The following is a 21360-nucleotide window of genomic DNA, read 5'->3' as shown; positions in this document are numbered from 1 at the left end:
ATTATTTATTCAAATCATCAGGAGTACGGATAATGAGGGCAGGAGTCATTCAGCAGCAGGGTGCCTTCCTTCTCCTCACAGTCCGATTTGGGGTGGGTGAGTGTCTGCTCAGCCACTTCTCCCTCCTCACCTTCCAAGATCAGGTGTGACTGATCCTGCAGCAGCGCAGGCTCCCTCACTCCTACGACACCAGGGCTGCAGAGGTTCCCCAGCTGCCACATTAGCCATTCACCATCAGGGTGGCCTCTGCACTCCATGGGTCATCCTCCTCTTTGCCACCCTGACTGCAAGTCTCTTCTCTATTATCCAAAGCTCCATATTACCCCATCCCTTCCTTACCCCCCCCCCCCCAGCCTCAGACACATGCCCTTTGTTGTATGCACCTCACACTGGGGGACAAGGAAGAGATTCAGATAACGTGGGGGCTCAGATACATGAGAATATGTGACATCTGTTAGAATCACCTTTTGTCACATCAAGTATCAGAGGGGTAGCCGTGTTAATCTGAATCTGCAAAAGCGACGAGGAGTCCTGTGGCACCTTATAGACTAACTGAAGTGTAGGAGCATAAGCTTTCATGGGCAAAGACCCACTTCGTCAGATGCATGTAGTGGAAATATCTAGAGGCAGGTATGAATATGCAGGCCAGGATCAGGCTGGAGATGACGAGGTGGATCCAATCAAGGAGGATGAGGCCCACTTCTAGCAGCTGATCTGGAGATGTGACTTCCAAGAGAGCAGAAGCTGCTTTTGTAGTTAGCGAGCCATTCACAGTCTTTGTTTAATCCAGAGTTGATTGTGTCAAACTTAAAGATGAACTGTAGCTCAGCAGTTTCTCTTTGAAGTCTGGTCCTGAAGTTTTTTTGCTGCAGGATGGCTACTTTTAGATTTTGTCACATCAGTGTTTCATCATTCCCCTCCCCAACAGAATAGCTGCCATCGTGAGGGATGTCTCCATGCTCCCCGGCACTATGACCGAAGGCAGGAGATGCACCATCCCATCTACTGTGTCTTGAAGACAAGTTTGCTGTTCCACAGCATCTTCCTATGCATTAACAAACTTGCATCATACAATGCAGTAGAGAAGACATAATGAGGACATAGAAATCTATGACACAGGTAAGAAACATTAATGTGCACAAGGCTCTAGTAAAGTTATTTTTTTCTTCTGAAACTATATGTGGAGAGTCAAACACTCTGTAAATGGGTAAGTTTAGTGGACATTCACAGCTCACTTTGTTGCCTATCCTGTACAATGTGTTATACATGGAATATATGCCAACAAACTGAAAATCAATTAAATGCACTTAGTAAAAATCAGAATTGTAACTGTAATTAACAGTGTGATTAATGATGACTAATATGTAAGGATGCCCAGGTACTGCATAAGTAATATGGTTCCAAAACCTCACAAACATATTTTAAACTACAATTAGTAACCTAGTCTCAACTAGGAATAGCAACAATCACTTTTCTACACTGCAATTTTACAAAAGAATACTCCTCCTCCTAACTTATTTAATGAGAACATAATTTCTCTTAATAATAGGAAAATGTTCAGATAGTTTCATACTTGATTAATGGTCTTTTCCATCTGTACCAAGCCCAGGTTTGGAAGTGTATTTTTAATAAAATCCACTATGGTTTCCAAGTTCTCATGTTGCAGAATCAAAGGCTTGTGACTTCCCAACAGGCTTAAAGCCACTTTAAATATAACTTCTGATCCCTGAAGAAAGAGCATATCTGTGAAAACAAAGAATAATCGTAAGTACATAATACAAGCAAATCTTTTGATATGAATAGTACAACAGTAACGTTTCCAAAGTATAACAATTTCATATACTGTTGGGATCAAGAGGCTAGAAATATTCAGGCACAGGAAGAAACCATCCCAATGCGCAGCAAGAAAAGCAAATATGGAAGGCGACCAGATTGGCTTACCGGGGAAATCCTTGGTGAGCTTAAACACAAAAAGGAAGCTTACAAGAAGTGGAAACTTGGACAGATGACTAGGGAGGAGCATAAATACATTGCTTGAGAATGCAGGGGAGTTATCAGGAAGGTGAAAGCGCAATTGGAATTGCAACTAGCAAACGAAGTGAAGGGTAATGAAAGATTTCTACAGGCATGTTAGCAATAAAAGGGTAATCAGAGAGGATGTGGGGCCCCTACTGGACGAGGAAGGTAACTTAGGGTGTGTCTAAACGACACCCCTCTGTCGGCAGAGGGATGTAAATTAGACACATTGAAAGTGCAAATGCAGACAGGATTTAAATATCCCATGCTTCATTTGCATAATGGTGCTCACCACTTTTTTTTTTTTTTTAAACGGGGCTTTTAAAAAAAAAACCAGCAGTTTAGACAGGGCATTTTCGACAGAAATGTCCCCTTTCGAAAGATCCTGTACCTTTTTTTTCGAAACGGGTAATTTCTGTCGAAAAAGCTCCAACTAAACCACCTTTTTTTCAAAAAGCCCCATTTTGAAAAAAGCGGCAGCCGATGTGTCTAATTTACATCCCTCTGCCGACAGAGGGGTATAGTTTAGACACACCCCTAGTAACAGATGATGTGGGGAAAGCTGAAGTATTCAATGCTTTCTTTGCCTCTGTCCTCACAGACAAGGTCAGCTCACAGACTAATGCACTAGGCAACACAGTAGGGGAAGGAGGTGGACAGCTCTTGGTGGGGAAAGAACAAGTTAGGAACTATTAAGAAAAGCTAGACATACACAAATCCAAGGGCCCAGATTTAATGCATCCGAAGATACTGAGGGAGTTGGCAAATGTCATTGCGGAGCCTTTGGCCATTATCTTCGAAAACTCATGGAGATCAGAAGAGATCCTGGATGATTAGAAAAAGGCAAATGTAGATCTTTAAAAAAGGGAAGGAGGACTATCTGGGGAACTACAGACCAGTCAACCTTACCTCAGTCCCCGGAAAAATCATCGAGGGGATCCTCAAGGAATCCATTTTAAAGCACTTGAAAAAGGGGAAAGTGACCAGGAATAGTCAACATGGATTCACGAAGGGCAAGTCATGCCTGACCAATCTGATTAGCTTCTATGATAAAGTAACTGGCTCTGTGGATATGGGAAAGTCAGTGGATGAGATATAACTTGACTGGAGCAAAGCTTTTGATACGGTCTCCCACAATATTCTTGCCAGCAAGTTAAGGAAGTATGAACTGGATAAATGGACTGTAAGATGGATAGAAAGCTGGCTAGACTGTCAGGCCCAAAGGGTAGTGATTAATGACTCGATGTCAGGATGGCAGTCGGTTTCTAGCGGAGTGCCCCAAAGATCGGTTCTGGGGCTGGTTTTGTTCAACATCATTATTAATGACCTGGATGAGGGGATGGATTGCACCATCAGCAAGTTTACAGATAACACTAAGCTAAGGGGAGAGGTAGATATGCTGGAGGGCAGAGATAGGGTTCAGAGTGACGTAGAAAGGTTAGAGGATTGGGGCAAAAGAAATCTGATGAGGTTCAACAAGGACAAGTGTAGAGTCCAGCACTTGGGACGGAAGAATCCCAGGCATTGTTACAGGCTGGGAACCAAATGGCTAAGTAGCAGTTTTGCAGAAAAGGATCTGGGGATTACAGTGGATGAGAAGCTGGATATGAGTCAACAGTGTGCCTTTGTAGCCCAGAAGGCTAATGGCACATTAGGGTGCATTAGGAGAAGCATTGCCAGCAGATCTAGAAAAGTGATTGTTCCCCTTTATTTGGCTCTGGTGAGGCCACATCTGGAGTACTGTGTCCAGTTCTGGGTCCCCCCCACTATAGAAAGGATGTGGACGCATTGGAGAGAGTCCAGCGGAGGGCGACCAAAATAATTAGGGGGCTGGAGCGCATGACCTAAGAGGAGAGACTGAGGGATTTGGGTTTGTTTAGTCTGCAGAAGCGAAGAGTGAGGGGGGATTTGATAGCCGACTTCAACTTTCTGAAGGGAGGTTCCAAAGAGAATGGAGAGAGGGTGTTCTCAGTAGTGACGGATGGCAGAACAAGGAGCAAAGGTCTCAAGTTACAGTGGGGGAGGTCTAGGTTAGACATTAGGAAAAACTATTTCACTAGGTGGGTGGTGAAGCACTGGAATGGGTTACCTAGGCAGGTGGTGGAATCTCCATCCCTAGAGGTTTTTATGTTTTGGCTTGACAAAGCCCTGGCTGGATTGATTTAGTTGGGATTGGTCCTGCCTTGGGCAGGGGGCTGGACTTGATGACCATAGAGGTCTCTTCCAGCTCTATGAATCACCAATCAGTTATTTATATGATTGTGTTTTCTAGTTAAACAGGATTTTTTATTTTTAACAGTACCTTTACACTGAAAGGGAAAATGGAACTTTTGTAAAACTTTTACTCTGAAAAGGAAATATTTCTTTAATCCATGGAATCATCATCACAAGAAGCTATGTGGTGGGATGTGTGGGATTTTTAAAAGGATCAGCTATTCATACATTTTATGTAGGAAATATGTTTTCAGCTATGCTAGCTAAGTCATGTGCTTCAAGGGCATGAACCGAGCTATGCTATGTAAACAAGTTTTTTTTCCTGTTCAGATGAAATAGCGTTCAAATAGCCACATATATAAGAGAGTGAAAATGCATACATTGTGTGATGGTCTGTAAATTTTTTTCTAAATCATTAGATATAAATCATGGCCATTATTAGTTAAAGTGACAAGCATGTGTTTCACTAGCTAGATCAACAACCCTGGTTGGTGAGTTATTGCCTGAGACATCCAGTACATATTTAAGCTATGTATAAGCTAGGTTGTGCAGTGAAATTAAATAGTGTTACCCATTCTTATGTGCTGTATTTTTGAGGGGATTCATGAGAGCTCTATGAAAGTAAATAGAAGCAGCAGAATTTATTGTTCATTGTCAGTTCTGAGCTTGAATAGGAGTATAAATGCAAGAACCTTAATAAAAACAGTAGGAACCTACGCTTATAAATACAGTACTGACTAATCTTTCTTCAGCCCTGTTTCTTACCTATGGGAGGGAAGTGCAAAGCTGCATTATGAAAATATACCACACTCCATATAGGATTTTAGTTAAAGAAGTCAATTTTCCAACAGCATCTGGTTCATTTGTTTTAATATAAGTATCTGAGAAACACCTTAATATCCTAAGATGACACACTACTATTCACATTTGTAGCCTATCTTGAATTTTTTACTAATGCAGACTGTGCATTAATGCTGCAGGTGGCCCCATAACGACAGCATCCTGGTGCAGCCATAGTATCTAGCTACCTTTCAACGTAACTTCCTTTCTATCTCTTTCTTTTTCCTTTACAAACAGTCTACAGTCTAGCACAGGTCTTCATGGAGACAGGAAATACAGGAGAGCAACTCTGCAGAAGTCAATAATTGCACTCACAATCCATCTGGCCAGGGGAGATACAAACAGCTCTTTCCCCCTCCACAGATTCTCTTGCTACTAGACCTCAAAATTTCCTCTAGGTTTTAAAGAGAGACTTTCATAGAGGAGGAAGTATCCACTATATTACGAAAAAGGTACGGGGGAGGGAGGAGCAGTGAGTGGACCCATATGGAGAGAAAGCAGATATTTGTTTTCATTTAGGTTCGATAATTACCAAATATATCTGTGTTTATACAAAGGCTTCCTCTCTTTCTTCTCTTTGAATCGGCAAGTGAAGTCATTCTGCTGAACTGGTAGCATCACAATAACTTACATGGCAACAGGCTGATGCCAAATACATTTGGGATGCCGTGATCAAATAGGCAGGGAAAACCAGCAATGAGGGGAAATGGTGCTGTCAATACACAAGACTCTCCAATGCATCAAAGAACATACAAAAAACCTGGCTGACAAAATTTCTCTGTAAAAATATTCTCTCATTTGAAGCTTGCATCAAAATGAAAGTTTCCCTCTATACTTCCTTGACTTTACCCTGAAGCTTTAGCTCATGTCACTTTTTCTTATATTCATCTCTCTCACATAGAGGGCAGAAAGAGCATGAGAAACATGTAATAACTGATCATAAATCTTGCATTTCTGCCCTGTTCACACTCAAAGCTATGCAAAGAGTTTCAGTTCAATATACCCTGTAAGAGGTAGGGCTGCTATGAAAGGTGTAAAGGAGAGCATCTGTCCTCGTATATCTAGCAAAACTTGAAAAATACAGAACACTGCTCTGTAATGGAAGATAGAGTATGTAATATTAATACAGAGGACACCAAGCAAGAATCAAGAAAGATGAAGTACAAAGCAGAACCTAATTAAGCCGAGAGTAATACATGACCCCACATCCGTCCTTAGGGACCTATACAGTATTAAGGTCTGAGCTAGATTGATTATATACTTCTGAAATCCCTCACTCGTCCATAAAACAGTGAGTAATGAACAAAGGCCCATTTGTTTTAGGAGCTTATCCATCCTGAAGCCTTGCTGCAAGTGGGCTGCAAGCCAGCGACAATGCAATGTAGACATCCAAATTAACGTCAGCATGATTGGCAGACATCAGGATTTAAAATCAAGTTATCAACCATCTTGGAACAGAATAAACTTTGTTCTTCCAAGTCTCCTCCCCCCACTAAGTAAATAGGTGGTTTTAGAGAACCTTTGTTTAGCAGTACCCTCACATGACCTCATACTCCAAAGTGTTGAAAGTTTGGACAGATGGAGAAAAAGGAAAAAAGCACTTTGGCTTCTTTCTAGCATAACACAGCCTTGTACCCCCAGAACTTCTTTATAACCTATGGCTTTAATAAACTGGAGCACAGCCTTCACAAGACAGTGGGTTCTATGGGAGTCTACATGCATTATACCTTTACATTCTACTTGACTGCAAGAGTCAAGAAATGAAGATTGCCCTGTCAGTGATTTTCCATATCCGCATTCCACTATTGGTGTATATGCACCTGATGTATTCCAGTCCAGAGTCTTTAGCCAGCAGCACCCTGGTCTTTACTCAGCAGAATGAGGCAGTGTGCATGCACTCTGAGAATGCTCATGCTCTTCATCAAGGACATATAAGGGCAGAGTGCATCAGCTCTCCTCAGTGCTTTGGGCATTGAGAGGGAGCTTGCCAGCAAATTTCTACCGAGCAGTTAATAGATTTGATATGTTTAATAGTTTTTAGTATGAAATGGCCAAAGTGGAGATTCCGAAATTACTGCCTGGAAGCAAGCCATAGTGAATTGTGCATATGGACAACCACACAAAAGAGAATGGAACGTAATTTACCTTTAGGGTAACTGGAATTCTTTGAGATGGGTTGTCCACATCCACATTCCACAACTTACCCATCACTCCTCACCTTTGGAGTCTTTATCCTTGGGATGCTGCAGTTGAGAAAAAATTAAGGAGCACTGGTGCACTCTGCCACTTAGATGTAGAGCATGAGAACTCAGCGTGCTTTTTTTGAAACCTTGTCTGCAGGTACTGCAGGTCAAAAATTCTGAACTCAAAAGAACTCCAATTTCTGCCTGGTAAGTTACTTTCCATTGAATGGGCTGAATAGTCAAAAGTTGGCAGGTACATCAGTTTGTCTGGTTAGTATGCATTTGAGACACTAAAGGAGTCAACTTATTTTTTCTTTCTCTCTAAGAATCTAATGAGTGAGTGTTAAAATCTAAACCTGCCAAGTAGTACAAAACTGAGTGACCACTTGTACAGGAATTACCTGGTTCCCAGCACAATATGCAGTACTGCCAACCCTAACCACTGAAAAATCATAAGACTGGCTTAAAATTGTGATAATTAAAATTAAAATAAGTTTGAGATTTCTATTTTTCTTCATCTTTCTGAGTTTTCTGCATGACTGAAGCTGAGACACTTTCATTTAAAAAAAGTAGTAAGTTCAAGATTTTCACCTAATCATATGCTCCAGGAGTTGCTTTTGTTTTAAGAAAGCCACCAAATATTGAGACTTTCAACACTGGACTTGTACTTCTAGGGAAATGACTTTTAGGAGATGATTTTAGTCTCATGTGCTCCTCTGCTGTAACAAGATACTAGTTTCACAGAAGTCATTCACTTGTATCAACCATTTATGCCATTGTAAAGTCTTCTGCTTTTTAAAGCTCTATAATCTTCCTGTGGCAAATTAAAAGCAAAATACACAATATGCAAATGTACTGAGAAGTCCCAAATGTATTAGGTTGGGCATAAACTAAAACCATGTATCTTTTGTGTATCTGCAGTCAAGCAGTTCACAAAGGATCATCCTGACACGACAGCTCAATTAACCATGGATAATTGAAAAGAGGAACGTTGATTAGAAATTAAGTACTTGACACTTTCATTTTCATTCCATTCCTGGACAGAATTATTGTCATTTACACACTATCACTGTGAGGCTAGCCTGTTAGAACACAATCTTGTTCCTTGATTAGGTGCTATGCTCACCATAACCAGCTGTGTATCAATAAAGGTAGCAAATACACATTTCATCTATATAATCTATTCCATCCTTATCGCCGTGGTATCTTCCAATGCCATTTTCTGCAATGATTTAAATAGAAAAAGGAGTGATATTAAATAGCACTAGGACTATTCTTGAAATAAATATTTATTATTTGCGTTTGTACCGAAAAAGACTGATTAAAAAGTTTAGGAAATCAGTAGCTTGATCTCTCCAATCTATTTACCAGGATAGAAATGAGAATGATTAGAGGCACTGAAAAAAAAACCTTCCATATATTGAAAGCTTAAAAAGATTGGGAATGTTTATCTTAGCAAGGAGAGAAATGAGAGGACATACGAAAGACATATGAAATGACGAAGGGCATAGAGAAGGCAGACTCATAAGAATAGGCCATAGGTACATTCAATGAAATAGAAAAGCAGAAAATTTAAAACTGACAAAGGAAATAAATACCTTTCCATGTAACACTCAGCCTTTGGAATTTATTGCCACACACTATTAAGGCCACTTCTTAATAGGATATTTTTAAAAGAACTGGACATTTATGTAGTTGCAGATACTGGGTCACATTTGCAAAAAAGTGACATAGTAGACTAAATCACATTGGGACTTAGTTGCTTTTAAAATTTACTCAATAGCCAAAGTTAGAAATGTTATCTAGGAAGAAACTTCCCCCGTGGAGAAATTGTCCCATAACTGTGACTGAAAATCTTTTTGCATCACCTTCAGAAGCAGCTGGCCCAGATACTTTTAGATGCAAGCGCACTGAGTATGTGGACCATTGGGTTTACAACAATTCCTATGCTCTGAAAACAATGCGTGATTATGTGCTTTTCTCAATGTGTTTTTCTGTACAAGGAAGCTAATGTATTTCCAGGATAGATAGAACCACTGTACTAAACTGTCTCCTTGGCTCTTCCATGCCTGTTGCCTAAGGCAGGGGCCCTCAACATTTCCAGAATACCATACTTTTTCAGGAGTCTGTTTTGTATTTCATACTCCAAGTTTCACCACATTTTAAAAACTACTCACATACAAAATCACACAAACACTCAAAAGTGCCACAGCACTATTACTGAAAAATTGCTTACACTATATAATTGTAAAATAAATCAACTGGAATATACAGTTTGTATTTACAGTTCAGTGTACAGTATATATAGCAGTGTAAACAAGTCATTGTATGCAATGCAACTAAAATTTGCACAGACTTCATAGTAGTTTTTATGTAGCCTGCTGTAAACCTAGGCAAATATCTAGATGAACTGATGTACCCTCAGGAGTATGCATACTTCTGGTTTAGAATAACTGTCTTAAGCAAAAACAAAAGGAAAAACTATGTAGCACTTTAAGGACTAACAAGATGATTTAATAGGTGATGAGATTTCGTGGGCCAGACCCACTTCCTCAGATCATATTCTGAAAGAGAATTGGCATGACCATATATACCAAAGGCATGCAAGGAAAAAAGTGAACACATTATTAAACTGACAAATCAGATTCAGAACAGAAGGTGGGATGAGGGAGAGAATAGCTGTTTATAAGTCAAAGACTGACTAATCAGGGGTGATAAGAGGGGAAGCTGTCTTGATAATATGTGTAAGGTAATTAGCATCTTTTTTAAAGCCCATTTACAAAGTGTCAAATTTAAGCATGAATGAAAGTTCTGAAGTTTCTCTCAGTAATCTGGTGTTAAAGTCTCTTTGAAGTAGGATGCATGTAGTAAGGTCGTTAAGACTATGTCCAGGTAGGTTGAAATGCAAACTGACAGGTTTTTCCTTGTGAAGATGTCTGATTTGTGGACATTAATTCTTTGGCGAAGTTTCTGAGAAGTCTGTCCAATATACATAGCAGAAGGACACTGTTGGCACATGTCCTAAGCAAGCAACTAATCTGGTTGAAATAAGTCATTCTTGTGACATCTTATTAATTTTGGCCAGTGTATTTGTTCTTAATGAGGCAGGTCATTCATCTAAGCATGCCTCCCCACATATATAATTTATTTAAAAATATATGTATAGTTAGTAGTGCCATCCATTTGTGGGTGTATTGATTTAGCCATGGGATATCAATTGCCTGGTTTTGTGCCCCTATTGAGTACATATTGTATTCCTAGACCATTGTGTGACAACACTGGTCTTTTTACACCTAATTGTAATATTGTAGACCTATAACTCAGTGGTCTCCAACCTTTTTAAGTATGAGATCGCTTTTTGAGTTTTAAGTGCAATCCAAGATCTACCTCAAATCCAAATACTTTTGCCCCATCTCCTTTGTGCCCCCTTCTCTGAGGCCCTGCCCTCTGCTCACTCCATCCTTCCTTTCTCCTCTATCACTTTCACCAGGCTGGGGCAGAGGGTTGAGGTGCAGGAGGGGGTTCATGACTGGGGTAGGGTTTCAGGATGTGGGCTCCAGCTGGGCCCTGCTTCCCTCAATTGGCTCCTGGGTGGTGGTGCAGTGCAGCTAAGGCAGGTTCACCCCTGACCTGGCCCTGCACCACTACCAAAGGCAGCCAGAAAACTCCATCCCAGGTCCTGTTGTGCTCCCTCCCTGCTCTGTGGAGATGGGATACAGGGTGGGAGAAGGGGGACACCTTGACATCAGCACCCCTCCCCTGCCCTGCACAGAAGGCAGGAGGCCCCTGGGGGACAGCTTCAAGGCAAAGGGCAGCAGTAGGGGGAGGGGCAGCTGAAGTGCCAGCACCTGATAGCCTATTAGCCAAACCAGCCAGGATCACCGGTCAGAGGCCTCAAGATCTACCAGTAGATTCTGATCTACTGGTTGGTGATGACTGCTATAACTCCTAGAATATACAGCCATATTCATTGTAAGATGCTAAATAGAAAAATGCTGATGAATGAGATGGACCGCAAGTTCAAACACAAAGGATCAAAGAGAATAATCCAGGATTCAGAACATTCTACCTATTGAAGCCAGAGTGAAAAGTACAGCTGAGGTCTAGTCTACACTACCAGCCACTGTAAGTTACATCACTCGGAGGTGTGAAAACAAAACTCCTCTGGCACAACAGGTATCTAAAAGTATGTTACAAGGAGGGAGAGAGAAAAAGTGTTCTCCTTGGCCTCTGAGGGCAGGACAAGAAGCAATGGGCTTAAACTGTAGCAAGGGAGGTTTAGGTTGGACATTAGGAAAAACTTCCTAATTGACAGGGTGGTCAAACACTGGAATAAATTGCCTAGGGAGGTTGTGGAATCTCCCATCACTGGAGTTATTTAACAGCAGGTTAGAAAGACACCAGTCAGGGATGATCTAGATGGAGCTTGGTCCTGCCGTGAGGGCAGGGGACAGGACTTGATGACCCTCAAGGTCCCTTCAAGTTCCAATATTCTATGATTCTAAGAACATAAGTTACATCAACTTAAAACAGTGTCCACATTGTGCTATGTTGCTCTCCTGTCAACATAGCTTCTGCTTCTTGTGAAAATGGAGAGTAATTATGGGAGAACACACTCCTGTCGGCATAGAGCATCATCACCAGATACACTGTGGTACCACTGTAGCACAGTAGTGAATGGTTGCCCTAGGTGTGAAGAGAGACAGAGAGAAACACACTCAGCACTTGTATGCAGCACTTCGTGATGTCAGCAGAGGAGGATAAGAGGGAACAGCCTTTATGAGTTCATTTATGTAAACTATGCTGTAGCAATTGTAGGGAAGGACAAAAATCTGACAGTTACTAATATAACAAAGGGATACTAGAAATAAGATATGAGAGGATTGGTATATGTAGTACATATGGAATACTGGTGAACCTTGAAAATATATAAGGAATCATTACATCAATGACAGATGTAATGCCTGCAAGAAAATGGGAAATAATGGGTCTGGAGTCAGGCAAGCAGAACAGTGTAAAATCTTAGAAAATGCTTGACCAGATGTTAAATGAAAAGATTAGATCTATACTGAATATGTCAAAAGCAAAATAGATTACAGTTAGCAATAGCATAAAGCAATGCTGAGATAGCCTCATGGCAGCAATGCCAACATTCCTGTGTAAAGGGAGGCCTGGGACATGGCACAAGTAGGATTTCCAACTTAATGAACACAGAAAGGCTCAGTAATTGGGGAGTATTATAGGACTTAGCTGAAATGAGAAGAATGAGGAAATCCAGAGAAAAAAGTTAACAATAGAGGCAATGAGGCAAGACAATCAGTTCTAACCTTCTACCATCTCTGAACAGCATTTTGCTATAAACTTCCTATAAGCTGACTGTTGCCACTACACAATATATCTGCAGATGGGCCTACTAATCAAAAATAGGATAAATATTATCTTAAGTGTATGCAACAGAGTGGACCCGGTAGCAATTCAAACACAGTTTCAAGAAGATCAGAAAGATAATTTTATGAAGAGTTACCAAACACTCTGGCAACAAATCCCAGGGGAAACTGAGAGGCAAACATGGTCAGAAACCAGGGGGCAGCATAGAGACTAGGGCCAATCTCATGTTCCTCCAAATGATTGTAGAGATCTCTATGGTAATCGTGAAGAAGTCTGGAAAGTTGATACATCTGGATCTGCAAAGAAGAGAAAAAGAAACAAGAACTAAGAATAATAGACTAATTGGAAGTCATAAGAACAAAGACCATGCAATACATGAGAAAGGACTGAAACATATCTGCAAATTAATGTCAAAACACATTTATTAAAAACTAAATTAACCTGGAGCCTTTTCAATAGGTAGCCCTTCATGATCACCCACATTAACCACCCCTTCTCATCCCTAAGTTGACAGAGCGGATGCTCCCTGTTTCAGGGTTCCCTTGTGCTTTCTCCCTACAATAGCCAATTATGCAGGGCTTTCTGAACACACTTCCATGATAGAAGGGTCTACTTGAAGGTAAATCCATATTAAACAAGAGTTGTGTGTGTTTCTCATAATTTCCCAATGGCCTCTCTTAAATTGAAACATAAACATCTTTAAGATCTAATCCTCTTTACAGAGCCCCTTCATCTCTCTAGCAATTCTGCAGTGAAGTAAAAAAGCAGAATATGACAATCATATCACTAACAAAATATATTTCTCTTATTAGAAGCATCCTTTTTACAAAGCCATACAAAACAAATACCTGTAAAATAGTCATGTCAGGACGATACTGTTTCCTTAGGCCCATATCAAACATGAGAAACTTCAACATTTTAAAAGCATCTTCTTCAGTCATATGAAGCAGTAGAACTCCGGCTACAAAACTAAGGCCCTGGCAGTACCCTACTTCCTGGTCCAGTAGAGAATAGGCCTTTAAAATATTGTAGAGTGACAGCTGCCCAGTTCCCAATTGTGCTGAGAAATAAGGATGTGTTGGAAACGTGCGGCCTGTGAAAACAACTGAGGTTAGCAATTCCAATTTTAAAAACAAAATCTTGCGAGGTTACCAAGTTAATCTTTTAAAGTCAACTCTCAATGCTAACATTATTGAGTTTATTATATAAGACAAGGAGAGCTTTTGTACCCCATGACATATGTATTTTTGTAATTTAAAAAGGACATGGTTTATGGACAACTGCAGGGGTCCAAATGAAGCCTTCTTAGACCATTCAAGTGAATGGTGTTAACTTCAGATTTATAGTGATGCAATGATCAGAATTTAATCCTCTAAATCTAAACAAGCAAACAAGACCACCACTTCCTCCTTAAACTCAGTTATCCATAACCCCTTCAATATTGATTTCGGCTGGTTTATAATAATAACCACTGTGATCTTTAGTGGCCAATAGTAACTCTATTCCAGTTTCCTTAGAGTTATCTAATCCAAACAACATAAAGTTACATTTCTGATTGATCTGTGATATACGGTGAAATAGAACTAATGTGCTTTTTTTTTAAATCAAACAGGGCCATTTTATTGAACTTTCCCTACAGATTCCTATCAATATGTAAATGACCACAGTAAAGATCTGATATTCACAGAATAAATAGTAGGTGTTTCAGAAATAGGACATTAACCTTTTGGAAGGAGAAAATAAATTATGAGATTTCCCCGTCCACAAGCTATTTGCACTCAGAGGAAGTTTTAGAATTTCTTTTGTTCCAGGGCAAGCAAAATGCCTTTTGAAGTTGCCCACTTGTTAAATATCACTCCACCCTCCAGCTTCTGAATTGCTCTTGTGTGAGGTGTGTTGGTAGATACCATCAGAGCTCTTGTTTCAAAAAGACAAAGCCTGGGGCTGGTTCTTCTTTCATTCTGGCTAGTGCAGGGAGCTACCAAGTGGGAAAACTGCATTTGATTATTTCTGAGTCTAGTCTCATGACTGCCAAAGCAATTAAGGGATTGAGTGCTGCAGAGGTACTGTGCCTAGCTTCACAAGTGAAAGAGCACTTTCATTTTTCTGCAAGGACTTCTTTGCCTAAGAATGTATTATTCTAATACATTTGATGAAAATCTTACATAGCCTTTCTCTGATAGCAAGATCCCATGGCACAAGTCACTCAGTAAGAAGGTATAATTGGGACCAGGAAAAAATTCAGTATGGAGGGATCCTGAAAAAGAAGTGGGTGGGATGGAAGTAATTTTGCTAATCTCGCAATTTGGTGTATTTTTAAAGCTCCACCTGCTCCTGGAATCCTGTGATTCAATCAGGATCAGTTTTTCTTTAAAACAAAACAGTTTGTGGCCTTCACAGTTGTAGAGAAAAGATTTTAAAATGTGACCTAAATACACCCTTAAAGGCCCAGATACTAAAAGTAAAGTAAAAAAAACCCCTAACTCTACATTTATTTTTTTGAAAAATCTTATGATTTTAAGCTAATTTTGTGATTTTTGAAAATTTAATGTTGGTAAGATTGGGATGTGCAAGAATACTGCAGACATTTATCTCTGACCATGGCACATCCCTACACTGTAGCCAGGAGCGGCCTGAGGCCGGCTATGGTAGCTGGCGCCCCAGGCAGGCAGCGCAACTGGCGCCCCTCCCCCACATGGCTGTCAATGGCTGTGACCTCATCATCGGGCGCCTGGGCCAGCGGCGCTCTAGACACCTGCCTAGTTCGCCTAGGCTTATGGGCTGCCCCTGACTGTAGCATCTAAAAGCCACAAGCCAACAAGCTGAGCAGAAGAAAAAAGTGACTGTTGATCCAGTTATTTGTTCCACATTCTCTCATATACATTGAGTCTGAAGTCTGCCATTGACTACAGCAGGCTTAATGAAAGGGAAAATATAAGAGAGTTATCTTCAAGTTACAGTCACTCATTTTAAAAAAAACTTACTGTAGTTACAATGAACACTTAAGGATTCTGTAACTAAAAGATGAGAGAAAACATGCTAATTTTGAGTTTATTTTGTCCATACACAAAATGCTATCAATGTCACAAGGGAAACAATCTCAAAGTTTCTCCTTCAATTAGTCAGTTAAGGCTCTGGAGGATCAGAACCTATGCCAAATGAATCTTGTGGCTCTAAGGTGAGCTCTTGTGGCTCTTAGGTGTCAATCTTTGCAGGCCTGGACCCTCAGTGTACATATAGACACTTCACAGAACAAGAGGGAAAAGAAATTAAACCAAACCAAACAAACAGGAAAATGTGCTCAAAGTAATAATAAATAAAAACTGGCAGACAAACTGAGGCTGGTGCAGTACACGATGTTAGCTTCTTAGAGGCAGGGATTGATGTTTTTTGTTCCATGTTTATACAGTGCCTAGCACAATGGGGTCCTAGTCACTGACTACTGCATAACCAATAATACACATATATTTAAAATAGACAAAAGATCATTTGAGAGTTCTTGTAAGAAAAGCTGTGCCAATGTACAATTCAGTATGTCCCCAACTTCAGAATGAGAGACAAACATTTAAATATCTATACTAACACAATCACAAAAAGATGCTCCAGGCAATATTGATTCATGGCAGCTCTGCCGTCACTGCAGAGCCTTCAGTGCCAAGCAGCAACCTGGGCATTGTTTAATACAATTCATGCCCTTTTGAATCTTGCTTGCTTAGGCAAGGTTGATATCAACTAGGATGTGTCTTTCTTCACTATTCCAGCACTTACAAAGTCAGATTCCGATGCCATTATTCATATTTAATTGTACTTTTCAATTCCGTGAATTCATTGGGACTTCTTGTTCTGCTCATTAGCCTTAACTATGAGTCTGGCCATGCACCTGCTCAGGAGAGGAGAAATAAGCTACTCACATTGCCAGATGCAATCCAGGGAGGGAGAAAAGAAAGGCATCTTTCAGTGGGCTGCTACTGCATGTGGGCATGGAACAGCAGAAGTCTGGGCCCAGCTCTTCCCATGTGTCAGCCAGGAGCAGCCAGCACAAAGGGAATAAGCTGTGACAGGAAAGGGGCTGACTTACCTCACTTCCCCTCAAACAGAAAATGGGAACCAAACTATAACTGTCATTGTCCACCCGGTCTCTCTCCTGGGCAGGGGTGCTATGTGCTGCCCCTTCTTCAGGCTGTAGTGCAAGGTACCAATTCAGCCCAGTGTAACAGTATTATAACTTGGCCCACATTTTGTGTGAAAAGATTCCTGAACAGCAAGAGCTCCTTAGCTTAAGTTGGGAAAGTTCTGAAAGTTAGAGATGTTAAATTACGTTTAATTAACTCATCAACTAGTTGATGGAATTTCATAGACTTGTCAATTAGTTGATAAGAGGGGGAAACTGTGGAGCTGCAGTAGGGTTAGCTCCCAGTCCTGGGAGCTAACCCTACTGTGGCTCTGCCTTTTAAATGTTTTAAAAGCCTGCCGATTCTTAATGCATTAAAAACAGCAGAAGTGCAGCAAGGGGAACCAGACATGAGCTGGAAATCAGCTGTCCCAGCTCACTCCTGATCCTCCCCACTGTGCTTTTGCTTTTTAAATGTATTAAGAGCCTGCTGGCAGGTCGGCTCTTAATACATTTAAAAAGAAGAGGTGTGGCATCTTGGACTGGGCATAAGCCGGGAATTTGCAGATTCCTGGCTCACACCCAGTCCCCCGCTATGCTTTTAAGCTGGCTTCCCCAGCACTGGTTCCTGCTCCCCCCACCTTGCTGCCTCTGATAGAGGCAGGAAGCGGGGGGAGGGGAGAAGCAACTAGTTCAGTCACTACTCAACTATCTGATAAGCTTGTGCTTATCGGACAGTCAACTAGTCCCTTACATCTCTACTGAGAGTATTCTAAGTTACATGTTATGAGCAAATATCTTCTTGTCCTCAGAAGACACAGTTTTCCCCACAGAGAAAGGCATTCTTACAGAAGAACTCTAGCTCTGTTTCAGATAAACATCTCTCACAGCCTGGAGGAATGCCAGTTGAAACATGCAAATACTCTCTAACTACCTGTCGAGCTGTTGCTGCCTGCCTATTCACAACAATCATTTAACCTCACAGTAAACCTTAGGAGTGTTTAGTTTTCCTGATTTATTTTCTAGTTTTAGGGCTTGGTTCTTCCCCCACGTATAGCTTTCCCATACAGCTTGAAATCCTTAATGACTGTGTTTATACAAAAATGTACAATTATTGCTTTTGCAAATACATGCATTTATTTTAAATCTGAGTACATAACCGCAACCATAAAGAGATACTTCTATTAGCATGGGGCCAAAGAGAAAACATCTGTAGATTACTGAACTGTCAAGCCCCAGAAGTTTGCTAGGGCACCAACCTGTGCACTACTGATGAACTAAAGGAAAGGCTAGTTCAAAATCCCTAAGTTAATACTGTGAAGCTGACTAGACAGAGGAGATTTCAAAAGAGGCCACAAAATCCTATGCTCCCTGCTCTAGTCTCAGCCTACCTGAATCTATACTGGGGCATGATTCAGGTACCCCTCGGTGCCAACTGGCAGAGGAAACAGGGGTGCACCATGTTTTAAAAGGATACCCAGGGTTGGATATCTATACAGTAATTTACCCAAGCAGGCATGTAATTTCTCTACCAAAAGTCCACTGGTCAACACAATCATTGCGGGCTGTACAAAGGTATAATATTCTAAGAGTTCAATATCTATTGAAAATTATGTTCTTGAGATTTTAGAGTTAAGAGAGGTCACTGAGAGGTGACCTACTTTGGAAATGTTCCTGTCAGACAGGCAGTAACTGACACTTATAGTTGGTCCAATAAAAGACATAATCAGAACCACCTTGTTACCTATCTCCCTGTCTGGCCATTTGTGTATTTTATTTCTCACAGTGTGTGTTAATTTGCAAACTGATCCAGGTGCAAATTGAGAGATTCCAAAATATACATCAGAGAAAATGGTCTCAATCTTTCCTTAGCTTAATTTGGGAAAGCTCTGAAAGTATTCTAAGCCACATGCTCTGAGAAAATATCTTTTTGTCCTCAGAACACACAGGTTCCCGCACACAGTTAGGCACTCTTACAGAAGAATTATGTATCCCCTTCGGGAATCTGTTTTACCTTGCATACCCTATTTCATCTCACTTAAAAACTACTAGCTTACAGCAGTGAAAGTAGCTTAAATTTTCTTACAGATACTGTTCTATTTCAATATGGGTCCCAGCTAGCTCTTTAAATAGCTCCCTGCAGGCTCAGCCAGCTCTTGATGGAGCTGCACACCAGGGCACTTATTTACTTTCACGTCTACTTGCTTACAAAATGAGACCGAAAAATAGATAAGTATCACAGCACACTATTACTGAAAAATTGCTTAACTTACTCACTTTTACCATATAAAATAACATTGGAATATAAATATTGCACAGGTTAGGTTGCACATCCCTAAACCAGGACTCTCCAGTACAGCAACATTGGTGGTTCAGCAGGACCACAGATGTTCTGGGCCAGAAAGTCAGCAACAGGGGGGCTGGAAGCTGGGAACTCCAAGCAGCCCTGCAGGGGAGCCAGGGCCACTGTCAAGTGTCAGTTCCTCTGGCAACTGGAGAAATGCAAAGGTAGTGAACAACCACATTGTGACACAATCTTTCCCTTAGCTGGATGCCAGTACTGGAGCTACATACTCCTGTTCTGTGAAGTGTTTATTCACTGACTTCCTTGTTACTATATTGCTTGGTATTTTGATTATGTTTTAGGAAGCGTGGTAGACGAGAAAGGAGAGTTCTTTAAAAACCAATTTATTTGGAGATGTGAATGACTCCTTAATATTGTAAACAATTCTGTACCTTCATATCTCAGAAACAAACCTCCTTTTAATGCTTGAGCTTACAAATGAGATCAGGTAAATTTGTACCTTCAGCTACATTTTACCAAGCATTCTTTTTTAAAGAAAATTATTTTTGGGCTACCAAACATTGGAATGTGGTAGGCTAATAATCCTCAGCACTTGCTGTAACAGAGCAATGGCACTGGGTCTCACAAGAATTTAAATACGCATAATGTGAATCACAAGCAGCTGGGTGGCAGCCATAGGGCACATAAAATCAAGACCAAATCTATGTCAGCCAAAAATCCCGTACAACAAAGCCTTCATTTTAAATGTGCTTTTGGCCTTTTACCATCAGCCATAAAACAAGCAACTTTGCAATATAACAAAAATTATTTATTCAAAATTCGCTCCCTTTGGTTAGTAATTAATAATCTCTCTCCACAGTTCAGAAGACTGCTACGTTCTTTAGAGTAGATACAAGTGTGGCCAGCCACCAATTAGAAATGAGAGAAAATATTCTTCTCTACTCTTTAAAACAGTGGTGGGCAATTAGTGGCCCATGAGCCACATGTGGTTCACTAGGGTTAGCCCCTGGCAAGCCACCAGTGCTTTATTTAACTGGGGGGGGTCTGCAGGTACAGCCACCTGCAGCTCCCGTTGGCCATGGATTGCTGTTCCCAGCCAATGGGAGCTTCAGGAAGCAGGGTCCTGGTCTACAACACTTCTCTCAGCTCCCATTAGCCAGGAACAGCACTTCGCGGTCAGTGGGAGCTACAAGCAGCCGTACTTGTGGACATGAAGGTAAATAAAGTGCTGGCAGCCCACCAGGATATGAACCCTGGCAAATCACATCCGGGCCGCAGGCTGCTTATTGCCCACCCCGATTTAACATTTGGATCATTCCAACTAATTCTACTCAGTTCCCTCACAGCTGGGTATCTGTGTATGCTCACTTGAAATAATTTACCTCTGTCCTCACAACTAAAGGCTTGTCTACACATGGAGTTGTTCAGGTACAACTCTAAGGCCTAAGACACTCCCTTAAAGTAAAATCTCAGAGTTATGAACCCCCTAATTTATGAACTGACTGGTCAATCACTATGGATGTAAGCAACTAGTCGACTACCCGATAAGCATAGCCTTATTGGGTAGTCGAGTGACTTCTCAACTAGCTGCTCCCCTACTACCTGTGTATCAGAGGCAGCAAGGGGGAGAAGCAGGAGCCAGTGCTGTAGAGGCAGGAGAAGCAGAACAGCAGGGTTAGCATCTGGGAGTGGCGCGAGTCAAGAGCATTGCGGCTCTGCACTTTAAATGTAGTAAGAGCCTGGCTCAGACTGCTCCCAGGACCACTGTGGCTCTGCCTCTCCCTCCTGCCATCTGTCTCTTATTACATTTAAAGTGCAGAGCTGCAGCAGGAGCTCCCCCACTTATCGACTAATCGAATAGTTGATGGACTTCCAACAACTACTAGATTTCAATTAACAGATACTTAACATCCCTATCAATCACATACCTCATTTGGAAATAGACATATGCAATCAGGCAGCAGCAAAGACCAAAAAAAAAAAAAAAAAAAAAAACAGAGGGGAGGACACCACAGTGCTATGTTAAATGTCAACTGCTAAAAATAAAGGGAAAAGAGCATTTTTCTTCTGCATAGTAAAGTTTCAAAGCTGTATTAAGTTAACGCTGAATTGTAAATGTTTGAAAGAACAACCATAACATTTTATTCAGAGGTATGAACAATCTCCATTCCCAAGGTGTTTATAACTTTAAGATTTTACTATGTTTCAGGAAAGGATGTAAAACCACCTCACACCCAACTACTTCCAATGAAATCTGTAGTACATTTAAAGCTGCCTGATTCTAGTTTTAAAGAATTGTATGG

At 40.9% G+C, this 21360-nt stretch overlaps 1 protein-coding gene across 10 annotated transcripts in view; it reads right to left on the bottom strand.

The window, feature by feature from the left end:
* TBC1D1 (TBC1 domain family member 1) overlaps positions 1-21360 on the bottom strand; it is a 188882-nt gene that overhangs the window by 13676 nt on the left and 153846 nt on the right. For 9 of the 10 annotated variants that reach the window (XM_014576744.3, XM_025187957.3, XM_006129528.3 and 6 more), the window contains 3 exons: positions 13490-13734; positions 12778-12937; positions 1574-1743 (listed from right to left, as the gene is read on the bottom strand). In XM_014576744.3, the coding sequence (XP_014432230.3) occupies positions 1574-1743; positions 12778-12937; positions 13490-13734 (575 nt within the window). Of the gene's footprint in view, positions 1-1573; positions 1744-2395; positions 8068-12777; positions 12938-13489; positions 13735-21360 lie in introns of those variants that run through there. The other variant, XM_075930589.2, reaches the window with a different exon arrangement.

Source organism: Pelodiscus sinensis, chromosome 4 (assembly GCF_052426305.1).
Source record: "Pelodiscus sinensis isolate ZL-2025 chromosome 4, ASM5242630v1, whole genome shotgun sequence".
In the NCBI taxonomy this organism is placed as follows: domain Eukaryota; kingdom Metazoa; phylum Chordata; order Testudines; family Trionychidae; genus Pelodiscus; species Pelodiscus sinensis.
Note: the sequence above shows the minus strand (reverse complement) of the source record. Positions and strands in the feature narration are given on the sequence as shown.